Source organism: Chinchilla lanigera, unplaced genomic scaffold, assembly GCF_000276665.1.
Source record: "Chinchilla lanigera isolate Chin_1 unplaced genomic scaffold, ChiLan1.0 scaffold00093, whole genome shotgun sequence".
Classification (NCBI taxonomy): Eukaryota; Metazoa; Chordata; class Mammalia; order Rodentia; family Chinchillidae; genus Chinchilla; species Chinchilla lanigera.
Window position 1 is genome coordinate 3,656,535 of NW_004955494.1, and position 20,774 is coordinate 3,677,308.

General features: G+C 38.1%; 1 protein-coding gene across 11 annotated transcripts in view; it reads right to left on the reverse strand.

Moving 5' to 3' along the window:
* The window catches only part of LOC102026334 (putative RNA-binding protein Luc7-like 2), a 66,152-nt gene that overhangs the window by 11,920 nt on the left and 33,458 nt on the right, over window positions 1–20,774 (reverse strand). For all 11 annotated transcript variants that reach the window (XM_005405441.2, XM_005405439.2, XM_013504954.1 and 8 more), the window contains 5 exons: window positions 18,019–18,117; window positions 14,117–14,227; window positions 9,911–10,054; window positions 2,275–2,451; window positions 1,544–1,635 (listed from right to left, as the gene is read on the reverse strand). In XM_005405441.2, coding sequence (XP_005405498.1) covers window positions 1,544–1,635; window positions 2,275–2,451; window positions 9,911–10,054; window positions 14,117–14,227; window positions 18,019–18,117 — 623 coding nt within the window. The remainder of the gene's footprint in view (window positions 1–1,543; window positions 1,636–2,274; window positions 2,452–9,910; window positions 10,055–14,116; window positions 14,228–18,018; window positions 18,118–20,774) is intronic.

Below are 20,774 nucleotides of genomic sequence, written 5' to 3' on the forward strand. Positions count from 1 at the left end.
CAATTTCTTTCCCTTTCTTATCATCTCTTGTATATTTTGGGTTTTATTTACTCTTTCATGTTCTTACACTAGGGAGACAATATGTTTACACACGTTGGGTCTGATTTATTTCACTTATGAGTATGGTCTCTAGTTGCATCCATTTACCTACAAAAGCCTCAAGTTTATCTTTTTTTTATAGCTGAGTAATACTCCATTATATAAAGATACCACATCTTTTTTATCCATTCCTCAGTAGATGGACATCTGGGTTGTTTCCAAGATTTAGCTATGACAAATTTTGCTGCTATAAACATGGGTGCACACAAATCACTGAGGTATGATGTTTTTAATTCTTCTGGGAAAATACCCAGAAGAGGAATAGCTGGGTTAAGTGGGACTTCTAATCCTACATTCTCAAGTACTTAAAGAAGGTATGACCATGAGTTGCAAATACTATTGTCACAGTGGTACTATGCAATTTTAATTGCCAACAGATAAAACTCAGAAGAATGCTTAACCACTCTAAATATAAAGAATTATAAAATTTTATCAATAAATAATAAGCAAAATTACACACTAAATTAATGGAATTCTTATAGTTTAATGCTGCTTAGAATTCAGAAAATAACAAAGCTTAAGAAAAAATGATGAAACAAAACAAAAATAACTTCCGATCTTTTAACAACAAATATGTAAGTACCATGAATTAACCGACTGTGACACTTGAGCTCAACATCAACAAATATAAAAAACAAAACAAAACAGTATATACTGTAGTTCTAAGACGACCTAGTACAAATCTACCTAGTCACCTTCAGGCTAACAGTTCATACAGTTCAGAATAGGGTTGGGCAACCCTATCCTGAAAATCTGAAATGCAAAATCCAACTTTTTTTTGGTCTTTTTGAGCCAGGGTCTTACTATGTAGTTCAGGCTGGTCTGGAACTCACTTATGCAGCCCGGACTGGCCTCAAACTCGGTGATATTCCTGCCTCAGCCTCCTGATTTTTCTGGGCTTACAGGCCAGCACCACCACCCCCTGCTAAAATTCTAATCTCTTTGAGCACAAACATGAGAGTCAAAAAGTTTCAGATTTTGGGCTTTTTAAAATAGAGATGTTTACCCAGAAAAATTAATGCAAATATTCTAAATTTCAAAAACTTCAAAAAATCTGAAATGCCTCTTGGACCAAAGCATTTTGGATAAAAGGTACTCACCCTGTGGATTTCTAAAATCAATCTTGCATAGTAGTATTTTTAAAAAAGTAAACAAATTTCCAACGTCAGCAGGGCATGGTGGCACACACCTGCAATCCCAGCACTCAGGAGGCTGAGGCAGGAGGATCATTACAAGTTCCAGTCCAGCCTGAGCTACAAAGTGAACTCAAGGCCAGGCTGAACTGCATAGCAAGATCTTTTCACAGAAAGACAAAAAAGAAAAAAAAAGGCAATTTCCAATGTCCCAAACAGGTTTTAGTAGCATTTAAAATCTGTCAATCCCATTTCCTTTTACAACTGGGGAGATTTAATTTCAAGTACTTCTACAATTTACTGTTCCATACCTCCTCAGCTTCTCCCTTTCTTCTCTCTCCCTTTCTTCTCTTCGTTTCAGGCGTTCCTGGTTTCTTTTCTCCTGCTTCTCGGCTACGACTCTCTTAAAAATAATAAATGAGGTGCACATTTATTTGATGAATTCTTAATTATCTTTACCCTAATCTCTTTCACACCTAATTTCCAACAGTACAGATAACATCAAAATCTGTTAAGACAGGGTTTTGCTAAGGCTCTCAATTGCCCAGACTAATAGATAGATAGCCCAGACTAGGCTTAAATTTGCAATCCTCCTGTCTTAGTCTCCCAGAGTGCTGGGATTATAGGCATGAGCCATCATGCAAAGTTTAGCCTTGATATTTAACTAGTCAATAGTGAGTATCCTTTCACTGGATTCATCCTATATCCTTTCTGAACTGGGGAAGGAGCTTAAAACTTGAGGTTCCACAAGCCTGTTATTTAGTTAAGAACTGCAAAATATTTCAAATAAATATTGGGCTCATTTTTCAATCTTCTTGTAAAGTACTTATTAGTACATATAATAATATATAATACTAAAATACTATGTATTTTTTTTGGTACCAGGAATCGAGCTCAGGACCTTGTGCTTGCCAGGCAGGCTCTTGTGCCCATCCCTAGCCCAAACATTATGTACTTTGACTACTGGAAAGATAACAATGGACATTTTAGGGATTTTACATTTTGGCTAAGGAAAATGAGGGATATTAATTTACCCATGTACCTTTAATTCTTCAAGCTTTTCTCTTATTTCAATAAATCCCAGGTGCAGTTTACCCCCGAAATGATCAGCCAGTCGTCTGTCATTATCATGAAGACCTAAATAGGCAGAGCAGACTTCACAGACTCGAAGTTTCTGCTGTTGGAAACTGGAAGCTGGCATAGAATTCCGATACACTTCCTAAGCAAAAATGAGAAATCAACAATCATATAAACTGAAAATGTTTTCTAGTGAAGATATAAAAGCATAGCTATTTTGTCAAGAAAAATCACAGGTTTTCTTTTGTCTCCATCCTATCTTTGACAGCTCCACTGGCGGGGTGTGTGTGTGTGTGTGTGTGTGTGTGTCAAAGACCACAGCCTCAAACTTTTTTTGCCAAGGAACTACCTGAACAATTCTACAACACAAAACATAGCTTTCTCAAAAGGTTTTCTCAATGTTCCTTTTCACAGTCTTTATTAGAAATTTGATCTACACTGGGGCCTCTCTCCTCCATCAGTTTTATTGTTTTGTTTTGGTTTTCGGTTGGGTTTCTTTTGAGACAGAGTCTCACTAGGTAGTCCAGGCTGGCCTTGAACTCACTATGTAGCTGAGGCTGTCCCTGAATTAGTGGCGATCCTCCTACCTCAGCCTCCCAAGTGCTGGGATTATGGATGTGTACCACCATGTGCAGCTCCTACATCACATTTTTAACAAAACCCGTGGAAAAGAACATTCAAGAAACCTGCCATGGTAAAAAAATCAGATAACGAAGGATGGCAAGGATGTGAGGAGAAAGGAATTCATCAACACTGCTGGTGAGAATGTAAATTGGTACAACCTCTATGGAAATCAGTGTGGAAATTCCTCAAAAAATTAAAAATAGAAACTCTATTTGACTTAGCAATTCTCCTTCTAGGTATTTTCCTGAAGAGTGAAAGTGTTTATATTACAGGGATACATGCATACCCATCTTTACAGCAGCATAACTTATAATAGCTACATCCTGGAAACAGCATATATGTCCATCAACAGATGAATGGATAAAGAAAAGGGGTATTTATTCACAATGGAGTACTGCTTTGCCATAACTTGAGGCATTTGTAGGCAAATGGATGCAGCTTGAGGACATAAAGTAAAATAAGTCACACACAAGTTTAAATGTTGCAGTTTCTCTTCTGTGAAATACTAAAAAAGAAATATATATGTATGAGGATATATATATATATTTCAAACCAATTTATGATAGCAATATAGGCGGCAAAGTTAAAGCTTTACCTTAAGGTAAAAAGAAGATCAAAGTACTGAAGTGGAGCTGACTTGCTTTCATGTGGCCGTGCGTGCGTATTTTAATTTACATGTTTTATTTTGAAACATTTTATAATTCCCCTACGTCCTTCACCCAGACTCACCAAATGTCAACATTTTACTACATTCCCATTATCTTTACCCCTAAGTATTTTTGTGTATGTCCTCAAAATAGGGATGTACAATGTAACTATTAAAGTCAAGAATTAACATTGATACAAGAGAATTAAAAAATTTACTTAAATACCAACAGTTGTCCCAACAGTATTCAGATAAGGATTTTTTTTCCCCTGTAGTACTGGATGCTGAACCTAGAGCCACTGAGCTACATTCCCAAGCCCCTTTTTATTTTTATTCTGAGATGAGGCCTTGCTAACTCACTAATTTATGAAAGACAATCCAGTACAGGATATGTCTGATTTAGTTACACCTCCCTACTTTAATGCAGAGCCATTATTCTTTTTTTTTCCGGTACCGGGAATTGAACTCACAACCTTGCGCTTGCCAGGCAAGCGCTATGCCACTGAGCTAAATCCCCAGCCCTGTAGAACCATTATTCTTTCTTTGTTCAATATAACATTAGCAGTTTTGATGAGTACTGGCCATTTATTTTGGAAATGTACTTCAGCTTGAGTTTATCTGGTTTTCCTCATAGTTAAGATTTGGTGGGGAAGTGCTAAGGATTGAGCACGGGAGCACAGGGACTCAAGCATGCTGAAAACGTTCTCTTGTGTTGGGAGTGACACCCAACACCCCCACCACGGTTAGATTTTTACAGAAATGCCATTATCATAACGTGTCCTATCAAGAGGCACCTGTTAGTGATTGGACCCTTTCTGGTGAGGGTACCTATTTTTGCTGTGAAATAACTCATCCCTTTGGTAACTAGTAAGTATCTTGGTATTAAGACTTTTGACACACAAAATATTGTTTCTCTTTACTTTCTGATCCACAAATTATAGCAGCTATTGCTGATTTTCATCTGAATCACTGCTCCCTACCTGTATCCCCACCCCAACTGTCCTAGGAACTGAACCCATAGCCTTTACACTGAGTCACAACTCCAGCACTTTTATTTTCTATTTCACAGTAGGGTCTCACTAAGTTGCCCAGGCTGTTTTTGAATTTGTGCACCTCCTGCTTCAGTGCCACAGAATGCTCGGATACAGGCAGGCACCATTCATGCCTGGCTTCTATTTTAGTCCCAATTTTGAGACAGGTGTTAGGTTGCCTAGGTTGGCCTCAAACTTCTGATCTTCGCCTAAGCCTCCAAGGCAGCTGGGATAATGGGTGTAAGCTACCATGTCTGGCTTCCATCCCATTATTTTTAACCCATGTCTTTAAAGTGGGCTTCTTAGAGGCCACATATATCTAAGTCTTACTTTAAAAAAAAAAGCAGTCTCACAAACTCTGCCTTGTAACTGTAATGTTTAGAAACACATTTGATGCTACATTATTGTTACATTGGATTCAAATTTACCAGATTGTTATTTGTTTTCTATTTGTCTTCTGTTCCTTTTCTGCTTTCTTGTGGTATAAATATTATTTAGGATTCCATTTTTTTACTGCCTTTTTTTGGAGACAGGATCTCATTCTGCAGTTCAGGCTGACCCTGAACTCACTTTGTAGCCCAGGCTGGCCTCAAACTCACAGGAATCCTCCTGCCTCAGCCTTCCAAGTGCTGGGATTACAGGCATATACCACCACGCCTGGTTGGTTTACTGTCTTTTTAACTCAACATTTTCTGTAAGGTTTCTGGTATACAATCTTAACTTACAACAAAGCTGGAGCAGCTATACTAATATCAGACAAATAAGATCTGGGAACAATGGACATTCCTAGGACTAAAAAGGGATATTTCAAAATAACTAACATTTTAATTCATTAAAAAGGCATAATCCTAAACGTACATTCACCTAAAGACAGCTTCAAAATGAAAATGAAAAAGTGACAGAAAGGAAAGCAGAAATAGATGAACCTACAATTTTAGTTGGGGAGGCTTCAACACACTTCTTTTCAGTAAATGCCAGAACAGAAAACCAATGCTACAGAAGATGAACAAATCTATGAGCTATCTTGACTCAACGTTTACAGACCACTCTACCCAACAAAGCAAAATACCATTTAAGTGCAGATGGGACATTCACCAAGACAGCCAACAGGCAGAACCCCCACTTTTTTAAGAGAATTAAAGTCAAACATTCTCTGACCACAACAGAATGAAATTAAAATTCAGTAACAAGAACTTATGTTGGGCAAGTTAAACCTACATGCTATAATCAAAAAGAGAGAAAGAGAAAAAAGGAGTGAAAAAAGAAAACTACCTGGAAAAAAAACACAAAACATAAAAACTACACATTCACCTAAGTAACTCATGGTTCAAAGAAGAACTAATATGCAATACTAAACGTTTTGGGGGTGATGGGGGAAAAAAGGTTATTTTTAAATGTGCAAATTGTTGTGGCACAAGCCTGTAATCCCAGCACTCAGGAGGCTAAAGCAGGAGATTGTCTCAAGTTCAAGGCCAGTCTAGGCTGCATAGTGAATTTAAGGACAGCCTGGACTACAAAGCAAGACTCTGCCTCTAAACAAAAAAAAAAAACCAACAAATAAATAAAGTATGTGCAAACTGGAAATGAAAAACTCACTACATTAGAATTAACACAGATTTAGCTGTTTTAGTTTACTTCCTAAAATAATACATGGGCTAGCTAATGACTTCTGTATATCAGCAAATTCTCTTCATTTAAAGCTCTCAGAGGCCTATAGAATGAGTTATAAATATATTTTCTGCAATTAATCTCAGAAATATTTACTTAGAATAGTTTTTTTAAAAAATATTTAAACATTTAGACACACATCATACCTGACTTTTTGTTTTTTGTTGTTGCTCTTATTGTTTTGTTTTCTGAGACAGGGTCTTGCTCTGTAGCTCAGGCTAGCTTTGAACTTACTATGTAGCCGAGGCTGGCCTTCAATTCGCAATAATCCTCCTGTCTCAGCCTACCAAATGATGGGATTACAGGCATGTGCCACTATGCCCCGCTGACTTTTTGTTGAAATAAAATTACATGCACTTTGGTTTTATTTTGTTCCATATTTCAATTATTTACTTTGATTTCAGTGGGAAAAAAGCTTGAACCCTTAATCATATGGTTGCTGATATCTGTAATTATTAATGAAATATTCTGTTTTAGTCCTTTTTGGGTGGTTTTGTTTTGTTTTGTTTTGTTTTTGGTCTTTTTGAGACAGGGTCTCACTATACAGTTCAGGCTAGCCTTGAACTCACTTATGTAGCCCAGGCTGGCCTCGAACTCAATGATCCTCCTGCCTCAGCCTCCCAAGTGCTGGGATTACAGACACATGCCACCATGACTGGTTCTTATACTCCTTTTTGAAGGTTAGAATTTCAACCACGTATCAGTTCAAAGTGTTATAAACTGAACTGTGGTATGTAAGACCATTTGCAATCTCTTCTAAGAATGCTAGATATCAAATTGTAAACGTTTAGTTTTTAGTTATTATTATTATTATTATTATTAGCATCATCACTATTATTATTTGGTACTGGGAATGAAACTCAGGACCTTGCACTTGCCACGCAGGAGCTTGTGCCACTGAGTTATATCCCCAGCCCTAGTTATATTATTTTTGACACTGGTGGAAAGTATTTATGTAATGTTGTGGGAACACTGATTCACATTAGGAAAATGTACATAAACACCTGTAACACTTTCTTGCAGTTTAAATAAACAGTTAAATATTTTGAACTGAATGAAAAATTAAAATGTAATATGAAAATCAGTGGACTGAAGCTATAGTAGTGCTCAGGAGAAAATTACCATAAAGTTTTAAAATAAATGATCTATGCTTCTACTTTACACAGGTAAGACTAAGAATACATTAAATGAAAAGTAGAATAAATGGAAAGAAATAATAAAAATAGGGGCTGGGAATTTAGCTCAGTGGCACAAAGCCTGCCTGGCAAGCGTGAGGTCGTCAGTTTGATTCCTGGTACCGGAAAGAAAAACCAAAAACAATAAAAATAAAAACAGAAAACAATGAAATAAAAGACAAGAGAAAAATAAAATCACAACATTGACACTTTAAACAGGAAAATAGGGGCTGGGGATGTGCTCAGTGGCACAAGCGCCTTACTAGCAAGCGCAAGGTCCTGAGTTCGATTCCCAATACCAAAAAATAAAATAAACAGGAAAATAAACCAGGTAGGTATCTAACTAGACGGATCAAGAAAAAGAGAAGAAGCAAGATGTATAGTTTAGTACTACAGTGTGCGCCTAACAAATCCAAAAGCCCTGAACTTTGGTTCACATAGGGGAAAAAAAAAAAGACAGCAACATTGCAAAGAGGTTATATGTATCTATACACATTAAAGAAAACATTTTAAATACTTCACAGCTGTATACCACTAAATGCAACAACTCAAAAATGTAAAAGATAAATGTCAAAAAGTCATTTAAAAAGAAAAAAAATGGAGCCAAGCAGAGTGGCACATGCCTGTAATCTCAGCACTTAGGAAGGTGAGGCAGGAAGATCTCTGAGTTCAAGGACAGGTTGGGCTACACAGTGAGTACAAGGACAGCCTGAATTACAGTGAGACCTTGTCTCAAAAAGCAAAACAAAACAGAACACCACCCTGAAAACTATGTAACCCTAAAGAATTTAATTATTTGTTTTTGAGATAGGGTCTCACAACATAGTTCAATACACACTTTCTTTGAACTTGTGGCAATTTCCTGCCTTGGCTTCCCAAGTGCTGAGATTACAGGCACGCACCATCATGTCTGGTGAGAATTTTTTTTTTTGGCACAGTAATCAAACTCAGAATCTTGTGCTTGCTAGGGAGGCGCTTGTGCCACTAAGCTATATTCTCGACTCAAGAATTTAATTCTTAACAAAACCACCAATGAGCACAGCTCCAGTCCTAGATGGCTTAAGACAAATTAACATTTAACAAAGAAACTATACCAATCCTACAAAAAAAGAAAATTACTTTCAAAAATGAACACTTTGCAACTAATTTTATAAACTGGCATCACCAGGATATCAGCCACAGACAAAGTCATTACATCAGTATATTATTAAGAATAGCTGGAACTGGATGTGATGGCACAATAATTCTAGCACTCTGGGATGCTAAAACAGGATAATCACAAATTAGAGCCTAGCCTCGAGAACTTAGCAAGACCCTGCCTCAAAATATAAATACATTTAAAAAATAAAAAATAAAACAGGATTGGTGATGTAGCTCAGTGCAAAGGCCCAGGGTTCCTCACACACATACAAAAAAAGAATGGATGGGGAATAAGATACACTGCATGAATTTCCTTCAATTCTTTCTTTTCTGCGAAAAACAACTTACATGTTTTGAGGCCTCCTCTTTCTCCAGAGAAGAATACACTACTGAATGTAATGCGTTCTTAATATCTTTCTACTGCTACTGTGAGGAGCAGTGAACAGTGTCACTCTTCTCCCTCCACTCAATGCTTGCCTTCTTTCTCTGCTGAACATCAGCATTAAGGCAGCAAAAGGAGAGATGCTGAGGACATCCTAAGATGGCCTCCCTCCATTCTGCTTCTCTCTCTGCTCTGAAGAGGAGCACTAATACCAGGAAAGAGGGGACAAAGGGAAAAGAGCAGGCACTCCAGAGCACTGTGGGTGACAGTTTTCCTACCATTTGTATCTTGCCACAACAGACCCTGCCATCCTCACAACCAAAATACACTGGCAAAAGGTTTAAGAAGAAATAAAAAGTGGGGTAGGTTGCCCAGGGTTAAAAGGAAACATATCAAAGTCGGGAATAATAGCCTCAGCTAGCTATAGCAGCCACACAGGTGACTGTACAGCCAGCCCAATAGGCAGAAAGTACAGTGCAATCCCTACTAAAGACACTGGATTTTCTGAAGTCCATTAGGTTGTACCAATCAAAATAGAACATTTTCTCTAAGGTATCAGATGTTTACCTGGGCTGAGAAAGAAGGATGAGACAAAGCTCCCAGGGAATTAGCAGACTATACTGAGGAAGCAAGAGAATCAGGAATGCCACACTGGCAGTTGCACAGGAGTCCATCCGGGTCAGTGGGGGACAGGGAGGCACAGTGACTGTGTTTCGTGTATGTAATTACCTTGTGTGAGTGGCTGGTTTAATTACATTTACCAGTTCTTTTTCAACAGATCAATGGCTCCAAATTTCCAAAAACCACTAATTCTAAAACAAATCCAACTATATGACACACATCACTTAAATATTTTAAACTGGTTTAAAATCCTTTAATAACTTTTCAGTAATTTTCAAATACACGTTCTTTAAGAAGTACAGACATGAATTTACCTCTGCTTCTCTTTTCTTTGCCCGTGCTTTCTCTACTTCATCCATTACTTTCTGGGACTCTTCCACGTTCCCTTCAGCTCCTAGTTGTTCCACTTTGGCTAATAATTTACCAATTTCTTCATTTAATTCATGAACACGTTCTGCCTAGAAAGAAACAGAAGATCATGAATAATTAACAGAATGAATACTAAACTTCGAAGTATTTCAGAAATGCTCAGAGGGACAGGGCATATAGCTCAGCGGTACAAGTGCCTGCCTGGCAAGCACAAGGTCCTGAGTTTGATTCCCAGTACCAAAAAAAAGAAAAAAAAAAAACGCTCAGAAAAGATTTGTTATCTAAGGCAGTATAAATATAAATAACGCTTTGCAGCATATCTTGGACTGGTGAATGAAAGACAGATAATGGGAACAGTGAGGTGTATTAAGTAAGATAGGAAAGGGTCTAGGGATGGACGACGGGGACGGGAGGGAATAGAAGAGGAAGTAAAAATGATTCAAGTGCGATATGTCTATGTACCAGTTCCCCAAAGTGAATGTCATTATTATGTATCACAAACATATACAGGGTTTCACTATGCAGTTCAGGCTGGCCTTGTACTCACACTGCAGCCCAGGCTGACCTCAAACTCAGTGATCTTCCTGCCTCAGCCTCCTGAGTGCTGAGATTACAAGCATGTGCCACCACGCCCAGCCTACACCAGGATGTTTCGAACCTACCTACTTTCACCTCTAAGATCAAAGATATTAGATCTCAACGTAACATCTACTGTCCAGCCTCTGCTTACATGTATTCCAAGTGTAAAACACCTTTCCTACCATAATCTGTCCCTAATTGGGCCGATGATATAGCTCAACAGCACAAGAACCTGCCTGGCAAGTGCAAGGTCCTGAGTTCGATTCCTGGTACAAAAAAAAAAAAAAAAAAAACAACGACGTAATCTGTCCCTCTGTACCTTCCCAAAGCACCTCTTAATGTCCCTCCGCCTCATAACACAATCTATTTTATATTCAGTTTCCCAAACTTGCCCTGATGTTTTTTGCCTGCAACTAACTATGCACATACTTCCTGGGATGTTGCTCATTACCATCCACCTTCCCTGTCTATACTCAATGTTCACTGATTCAACAAGATCCAAATGAAGAGTCTCTTTCCAGAAGCATCTCTCACAATCAATCTCATCCTCTCTCCACTTAAACATACAAATACAAATGATGATGTCATTGTCCCCTCTGTATCTTTTTAGACGACTTGTACACATGTCATTCTTTACAACAGCCATGTGAATTTCTCATCTTTGTATCTCTAGTACCCCCAAAATAGCACAGGGCTCAATCATAAGCTACAGAAATGAATTGGCGGACACTCTCTATAACGCAATGGTTGAACACAGGAGTCCCATAGTTGTGGATTATTGTTGAACTAATTACTACCTATATAATTTTAGTCACTCAGTTAAACCCAAATACATTCCCTCACCTGAAAAGTAGTGACAAAACCTATCCCATGAAGTCGAGAGAACGCGTGCTTTGCACACACACTGCACAGCAGCGGTCTCACTACACTAGCAGGGTAGTCCCTCCTTTAGTCCACGCCTTTCCACTGGATTAATTTTAGCCCCAGGTTTGATATAGTCATCACCACCATCATCATTCTGAGAAAATAGTTCATTCTGTTTAAGGACATAAGATGCACCCACGTAATCTTTATTCTGACAACAAAACAAGTATTCAGGGGCTAGGGATTTAGCTCAGCAGCACAGCACCTGCCTGGCAAGCGTGAGGTTGTGAGTTCAATTCCTGGTACCGGAAACCACCCTCCCCCCTAAAAAAAGTATTCTATCTGCTGTGTGGCCAAGTATAAAGTTTTAATGTGATATGGACATCCTATCCCAACCAACTAGTATGCCTATAATCTTTATTTCTCAGTTCTTTCAATCCAAAATACTCCTTCCTTCAGAGATTCCCAATTCATTACATCTCTGCCACTGAATGACGCACTAACGCCCAGGGATCTTCATCCTTTCCTGTATCAACGTCCTTTGCCATATAACTGGGTACTGTACCTTTGTACTCCAATCTGAACTCGGTCACGCACTTGTGTTACTGGGATGGCAGCAAACATGACCCAAGGAAGTGTTGAAATCCTTTAGAGAATGGGCATAATGCTTCTGCAGCTCTGCCAGAACCAAGAGAACACAGCCAGACCAGCCTCCTGAACACAATCAGTACCCTCCAGCTGACTTAAGACAGGATATACCCAGCCGACACAGGAATAAGTATCCAGTCAAGATCAGTTTAAATCATCAATTACAGACAAATGGATGAAATAAATACTGTTTTAAGTCACTTGAGTTTTGCAACAGTTTTCTTATACAAGAACTTATATAGTGAACAGTGACAAATAACCAATACAGTGCTATACAACTAATCAGCCTGGTCTACCAAACATTTGTGGATCTCTTTTAATCACAAGATACTAGGTGGCTTGTAGTTCAGGATGCCCATCTTAATATTTTCCATTTTCAGTGAACTTTTCAAAATAGGCTGGCTAAAAGTAACTTTTTCAAACAAGGGAACCTTCTTTCTTCTGTACATACATATGTGAGCACCATATCTGAATGCTGTCATTGGAACTATACCTGGTAAATCCTTCCATTCTGCATTTTCCTAAATGTACTAGGTTATAATGAATGGTACAGAACTACATTATAAAGCAGAAAGTCATAAGCAAACTTAATTCAACATACAGAACCTTGTTTAGATCAGGATACAAAAATTAGTTTTATATAGGAAATGAACATATCTGGCTATTAGCATTTAAAAATACTGTTAATTTGGGGGTGTGATATTGTGGTTGTTTTACTGGTAAAACTACATGACAGAATTTGCTTTTAAAAGTAAAGCAGCAATGAAACAATGACAGAAAAGTGAAGGCTCTGAAACTTGGTGCTGGATTCACTAATTCTCCTATAATTGTAGCATGTGAAAGTTCACAAAACATTTATAAAAAGTAGTGAGTCAAAACACGAAGAACACTCAAAACTCAACATTTAAGCCAACAAATCAATTAAAGAATGGGCCAAAAATCTACAGACGACCTGTTATGAAGGGGACATGTAGATAGCAAGTATACATGTGAAAAAACATCCAACATCATTAGTCATGGGGGAAATGCAAATTGAAACCACAACAGGACATCATCACAGGACTATCAGACAGATAAAAACTGAAACATGGTTGCCATCAAATGCTAGCACAAACATGGATAAACTGTATCACTCACACATTGCTGGTAGGAATGTAAAATGGTACAGTCACTCTAGAAAATATTGGCAGTTGCTTTCAAAACTAAAAACAGACTTATATTACGACCCGGCCATTGCATTCTTGGGCATTTATCCTAAAGAAATGAAAACATATGTCAATACAAAAATCTATACACAAATGGTTACTGCAGTTTTGCTGTTACTAGCCATTAAGGAGAAAACAACCCAAATGTCCTCCAATGTGTGAAGGTGTTAACTGTGGTATATCTAACACCATGGTATTCTACTTGAAAATAAAAAGGAATGAACTCCTAAAACACACAACTTGGATGAACTTCAAGGTAATAGGGGCTTTTCAAAACGGCAATCTCAAAAGGATAAAGTGCAACTATACTACATAGCATTAACAAAATAAAGAGATGAAGAATAGATTAGTGGTTTCCAAGGGGTAGGAGCTGGGGGATGGATGCTTCTATAAAAAGAGGTAACTGAGGGTATCTTGGTGACGACCCTACAGCTAAACATCTTAATTAGGATGGTGGGCACAAAAGTTTATATACTATAAAATTGCACAGAACCACACATACATGCATTTAAGCACAAATGCACGTGTGCATAATTAGTGCATGCCAACTAAAATATAAGGATTAGACATTTCTATGCTATCATATTACAGTTGTCTTAGATGCTCATGTTGGGGTAGTCAAAAGACAGTACACATGGGATTCCTTATAATGTCTTTGGGATCTCCTGCAAAACTATGTCAAAATAAAAAGTTAAATAAATAGAAGTAGTGAGCTGAAACAACACACTGCCATGAATTCCAGGACAGCCAGGGCTACATGCAGAGTTCAAAGTCAGCCTGAACTGCACAGTGAGACCTTATCTCAAAAAACAAACAAAAACACATATACTTTGTCCTAACGATGGAGATTCATACCTTTGCAGCCACTTCAGCACTAATCTCTTCTTGGGTTTCTGCTAATCTTTTCTTAGCCACTTCTGTTCTTCGATCACAATCTGCAATAAATGACTGCAGATGATCCATGGCCTACAAAATTTAAATTAAAAAATTACCACCAGAATATCAACTTTATTCTGAAGTATCTTCATTCAGGGCTGGGTATGGTCATGCCTGTAATCTCAGAACTCTGGGACAGAGCAGGAGGATCATAAATTTGAGTCCAGCTTAGGCAATTTAACAGACCATCTCAGAATTAAAAATAAAAAGAGAGGTAGGGATGTAGCTCCTAAATTTAGTCTCCAATACCATCAAAAAATAAATCTTTATTCAAAAACTAACTGGGCGTGGTGGCGCACACCTATAATCCCAGTACTTGGGATGCTAATGCAGGAGGAGGAGGCGAAAGGAGGATCCTTGCAAGTTACAAAGTGAGCTCAAGGCCAGCCTGAATAGCATAGAGACTCTATCTCAAAAAGGGGGAAAAAAAAAAATCAAAAACTGTACTTTGGGCCAGGGATATAGCTCAGCAGCACAGTGCCTTGCTTGGCAAGCACAAGGTTCTGAGTCTGATTCCTGGTACAAAAAAAAACAAAAAAACCAAAACCCTGTACTTTGACTGGACACAGTGGCACAGGCCTTTAGTCCTAACACTAGCGCAGCTAAGTAGGACGATCACCTCAAGTTCAAGGTCAGCCTGGAGTACTTAAAGTGAGTTCAAGGCCAACCTGGACGGCACCATGAGACCTTATCTCCAAAAAAATCCCAAACCACCCCAACAACTATACTTTGAGGTTTTTTTGTTTGCTTTCATGGGTTGTTTGTTTTGTTTCTGTTTGACAGGATCTTGCTATGTAATCCAGACTGTGTGAACTCATGACAGTCCTCCTGCCTCAGCCTCCCAAGGGCTGGGGTTACAGGTATATGTCACCATACCCACTTTATACTTTTTTTTTTAAATGCTACCATGGAAGTAAAAACAATAACAAAAGCCAGGTTCAATTATGAATCTAAAATGCAATTTAACTTCTACCAACTGGTAAGGAACAAAAAATAATTCCAGAAAGGCAATGTTATAAAAAACTATCACCTTCATATTCTGCTGAAGCAAACACAAACCAATGGAGCCTTTATAAAAAGGTAAATACAGTTTTTCTCATCAAAACCTTTTAAAATTTCTCGTGACATAGTAAAATTTTACTTCTAGAAATTAAGAAAGTAATCAGCTGTGCGTGGTGATGCACACCTGTAATCCCAACACTCGGGAGGCTGAGGCAGAAGGATTGTTGAGTTCAACGCCAGCCTGGGCTACAAAGTGAGCTCAAGGCCAGCCTGAACTGCATAGCAAGACCCTGTCTCAAAAAGACCAAAAAAAAAAAAAAAAAAAAAGTTAGATGCAATAAAATACCACTTGTGTAAAATAAAGCATAGAAAAAAGAAACTGTTAATTATTTGTGCATATTTTGACTTTTTTGTCTTTTAGAGATAGCGTTTCACTATATAGTTCAGGCTGGCCTCACAGCAATCCTCCTGCCTCACCCCCAAGTGCTGGGATTACAGGCATGTGCCACACGCCCAGTTTGATAATTTTTACTTTTTCTTTCCTTTTTTTTTTTTCCATACTGGAAATCAAACTCAGGACCTCATGCTTATCAGGCAGACACTATGCCCCTGAGCTATATCCCCTGCCCAGTTTTCTGTTTTTCAAAAATTCTACAGTGGGGGCTGGGGATTTAGCTCAGCGGCAAAGCGCAGGCCTGGCAAGCGCAAGGTCGTGAGTTCGGTTCCCGGTACCAGAGAAAAACCAAAAAAAAAAAAAAAAAAATTCTACAGTGAAAGTGTTATAATCAGGAAAACTGACCTTTTTTTCAAAGATTAAACCACTGAGAATTTTTACAATGTCTATGCTGGAAAAATCCAGCTCAATATTTACATAAAAGACATTCACCAGGCATATTTAACATATCTAAAGTTAAATGATAATTCATGCAAAATTAAATTTTTAAATGTTCAGTTAAAATTATATCCAAACTATATACAATTGATATACAAATTCCTTCACCATATACTGAATTTTAAACATTGTTAGGTAACCCAAGAATTTTTTCAAAGAGAATATGAACAAGTGAATATTTTTGTTTTGTTTTGTTTCGGTTTTTTTGTACTGGGAATTGAACTTAGGACATCGCCCCTGCCAGGCAGGCGCTTGTGCCCCTGAGCTGTATCGCCGGCCTGAGTATTTCTTCAAAGCAACAGGGATCCTTTAAAAGCTTTTATCTAAACTACAAGGAGTGGTGCACACCTGTAATCCCAGCACTCTTGGTAGGCTGAGGCAGGAGGCTCACAAATTCGAACCCTGTGGCAATAGTAAGATTCTGTCTTGATATAAAAAATAAAAATGTTGGGGGATGTTCCTCAGTGTAAAGGCCCTGCGGTCAATCTCCAATACCCACCCCACTCACACACACATACACAGGCTTTTGTCTGTAATGACTCAGCAAGACAGCTGTTTTTTTGTTTTTATCAATTTTATGTCAAATTTATCTTTTCACTAAATTACAACAGAAATCTACAGCATGTAAATTTCCTCATGTGAATGTAAACATAGCCTCCCAAAATAAAGAAATGGACTAATTAGTTTTGTTTTTTGTTTTTGGTACCGGGAATCAAACTCAGGACCTTGTGCTTGCCAGGCAGGTGCTTGTGCCACTGAGCTATAATCCCCAGCCTGAAATGGACTAATTAAATTGTGGTAGGTCAAATAAGCAGCTATTTAAAAGCTGAGAGAAAATTAGAATACAATCTCAATTCCTTCAAGCAGAATAAATATAAGATGGATAAAGAATCTAAGCGTGTAAAATAAAGCCAAAGCCTATAATCCGGCACCTTGGGAGGCTGAGGCAGGAGGATCACACCTTCAATTCAAGGCCAGCCTGGAATACATAGTGAATTCAAGACCATCCTGAACCACAAAGACCCTTCCAAAAGGCTGGAGATTAAAAATTGTTAGTGCAGGGCTGGGGATTTGGCTCAGAGGCAGCCCTCTTGCCTTATGTGCACAAGGCCCTGGCTTTGGTCCCCGGCACATTAACAACAACAAAAAAATTGTTAGTGCAGAGTGCCAAGGCCCTAGATTCACTTTCCAGTACAGGGGTGGGGGTGGTATATATCACAGTCTCATATTTTATAATGTACTCACAAAAACTACTATATGATCTCATTTGAGTTCCATCCTTCATATGACTACCAAGAGAATCATTTGCTAAGAATTTTTTCTATTATAAGATACTTGGCTTGTGTCTAGACTGTCCCCTCAAAGCCTCATATGGTCATAGGCAGGGCTTTATCAGAAATGGCTGGACTTGGGCTGGGGATTTAGCTCAGCAGCATAGCACCTGCCTGGCAAGTACGAGGTCATGAGTTCGATTCCTGGTATCGAGAAAAAAAAAACATCGCGCCCCCCCCCCCCAAAAAAAAGAAATGGCTGGACTGAAAGTGTGTGATGCTGAGATTGATTCATGGTGCAATGCTAGGATCAAGGGCACCAGGATTAACAGTGTGAGTGCTATGTGCCCTAAGTAGCCTGGATAAGATAAAAGGGGCAGAAAGACACTGCTAAAAGGTCCCTTGTGTTTTTTGCTGCCTTCTGCCTGCCACACCATGGACTGTTTCTCCTCTGCCACACCACCCTGCCTTGGAGCCAGCTAACTGTGGATTAAAACTTCTATATAGTGTGAGCTACATAAACCTTTCCTCCTTTAACATGGGATATCAGGTATTTTGTCTCAGCAACAAGAAAAGTAACTAAGACAGGTATTAACACATATTAAAAATATTTTACAGCAAAAGAAACTACCACCCAATAAAGCAAAAATACATACATCAAGTTCGAAGAAAAAATCTTGTTCCTTGGATGCAATTTCATAATCTGCTCTTAAAGCGAGGTCATGAACTTTCAGACATTCTCCAAGATCCATTCTCTGGGTAAGAAAAAATAGACATTATTGACACAGAAAATACATTTTTATATTTACAATCAGAGCTCTCTTCAGAATACATATTAAGGAATACAAATGTTTATTTATAGACCCCCAAATTAAAAAATTTCATAGAAAGTATAAAATTTGGTGTTAGAGAAAAATAGCACCAATTCTAAGAAATGGGAACAGCAATCACTTTTGTACTTAAGAGCCTTTCAAAATCTGGAAAAGTTTCTGTATCACAACAAAGTAACACAGAAAGATAAAAGACAGTTTATTAGTAAGACCCAGTACAAGTTCACAAAGAACAAGAGAAATAAAAACACTCATGCTAATCCTAGTATCATTCTATTTAGAATTTCCAATTAGGAATCATTTTTCAAATGGGAGACTTTTCTCCTATCTGAGACAAAATCTAAACCCTAAATATCTATTCATTTTTGCATGTATGTGGCAAGTGACCAGATCTTTCAAGAAATCCTTTCGGAGGAAAAACAAGTCAGATGCAAAGGTAATTACATATGTGAAGAATGGGGGATTAACGTGAGGAATTGACTTTCCAACTGGAGGTAGCACCTCTACCCCTGGAATTTCTCAGTCTCTAGAGAGTTAGTGAAAAAGAAGAGCAAGTCAAAACAGTATCATAAGTACTCTTTTGTTACAAGCTATCTATAAAGTGAAAGTACAACAAAACACCCACAGCAGTAAAGTCATTCCTTCAATTAGTAACTAGGTGACACTAAGGAAATAGCAGTAAGTGACAGTTTCTGGACTCGTGAAGCCTGCATTTTTTTAAATTAACCTTATTGGTACACTTTCAATATACAAAATGATCACTCATTATAGGGAGTTAGTAACCTTTCTTTATTCCTCTTTTTTCGCCCAATCCTGTTCCATCTCTTTAACCCCTTCCCCTCCTCCTTATTTAAAAAGCTTTGTTTCTATTTTAGAGCCTGCATTCTTAAAGACAGAAAAATATAAATCCCAGCACTTGTAAGAGACTAAGGCTGGAGGATCACTGTGAGTTCAAGGCCAGCTTGGACTGACTGACTACACAGTGAGTTCAAGACCAGCCTGAACGATTAGCAAGACCCTGTCTCAAAAAACTAAAACAAACAAACAAAAAAGAGAGCCAGGGAAATACCTCAGCGGCACAGTGCCTGCCTGGCAAGCATGAGGATGTGAGTTTGATTCAAAAAAAGAATACGAAGATAGCTCATAAAGGTGAAGATGTGGAGAAAAAAGAACCCCTTTACACAGCTGGTGGGAATGTAAATTAGCATAGCCACTATGGAAATTAACAGTAAAGTTTCTTAAAAACTGGAAACTAGACCTATAATTTGATCCCACTCCTTGGTACACACCTGATGGATTTAAAGTCAGCCTACTATAGGGAAACTTCACATCCATGCTTATAGAATATACAATATACAACACCACACAGCAAATATACAACAGCCAAGACATGGAGCCAGCCTAGGTGTCTATCAGAGGAATACACAAAGAAAATATAATATACATATATATAAAATGGAGTATTATTCAGCCAAAAAAGAAGACAAAATTTTGTCATTTATAGAAAAACCACAGAAGACCAGAGATTTAGCTCAGTGTCACAGTGCCTGCCTGGCATGCATGAGGTCATGAGTTTGATTCCCTGTAAAAATAATAATAATTATATATATATATATATATATATATATATATATATATATATATATATATATATATATATATATATATATGAATCATCATTTATATATATATAAATAATCATCAGGAGCCAGGGGTAGTGGTGCACACCCATAATTCCAACACTCAGGAGGCTGAGGCAGGATTACTGAGTGTTCAAGGCCAATAAAGGCAACACAGCAACATCCTGCCTCACAGACAGACAGACCGACAGACAGACCAGTCAAAATGACAGATATTGGGTAACCATTCAAGACCCCTCCTGGGCTGCAGATATAGCTCAGTGACACAGCGCCTGCCTGGCAAGCACGAAGTCATGAGGGAGAGGGGAGGGAGAAAGGAAGGAAGGAGAAAGGAAGGAAGGAAGAGTAAAAAAATTAGAAAAGGAAAAAATGGCAACAAAGCTTTTGTAAATAGGGAGGGAAGGAGGGGTTGAAGGGCTGGTAGGGAAGGGGGGCAAAAAAAAGAAGTTATATCATGTACAGGTACAAATTCTCTGTGATGAATGTGATCATTATATATACCTAAAATGCACCAATTATATCTGATTGGAAAAAAAACAGAATGGAAACCAGGTGAAATGTGAATAGTTTTGTATTTTATTTAATAAAGTACCAATGTTAATTTCTCACTTCGCATACACGTACAAAAAAACCCACTAAAAATTCTCATTGCTCTAAATGTTTTAAAACACTATGCTGAGCATGCTGAGACTTTTTTCCAGGCCCAGCGCTCACTCCCTTTCATACTGTGTAATTTAACAAACAGAAGAGTTTTTCCAGTGTCATTAAACAGCAACTGAAGTTTCCAAGAGAGATGCAGAAACTCCAAGCTGCTCATTCAGCAACATTATTAAGAAAATGTAGAAGAAAAAAAATTAAATATTATATGGGCATGGTAGCACACGTCCATAATTCCAGCACTTGCTAGTCTGAAGCAGGTGGACTGTGGCAAGTTCAAGGCCA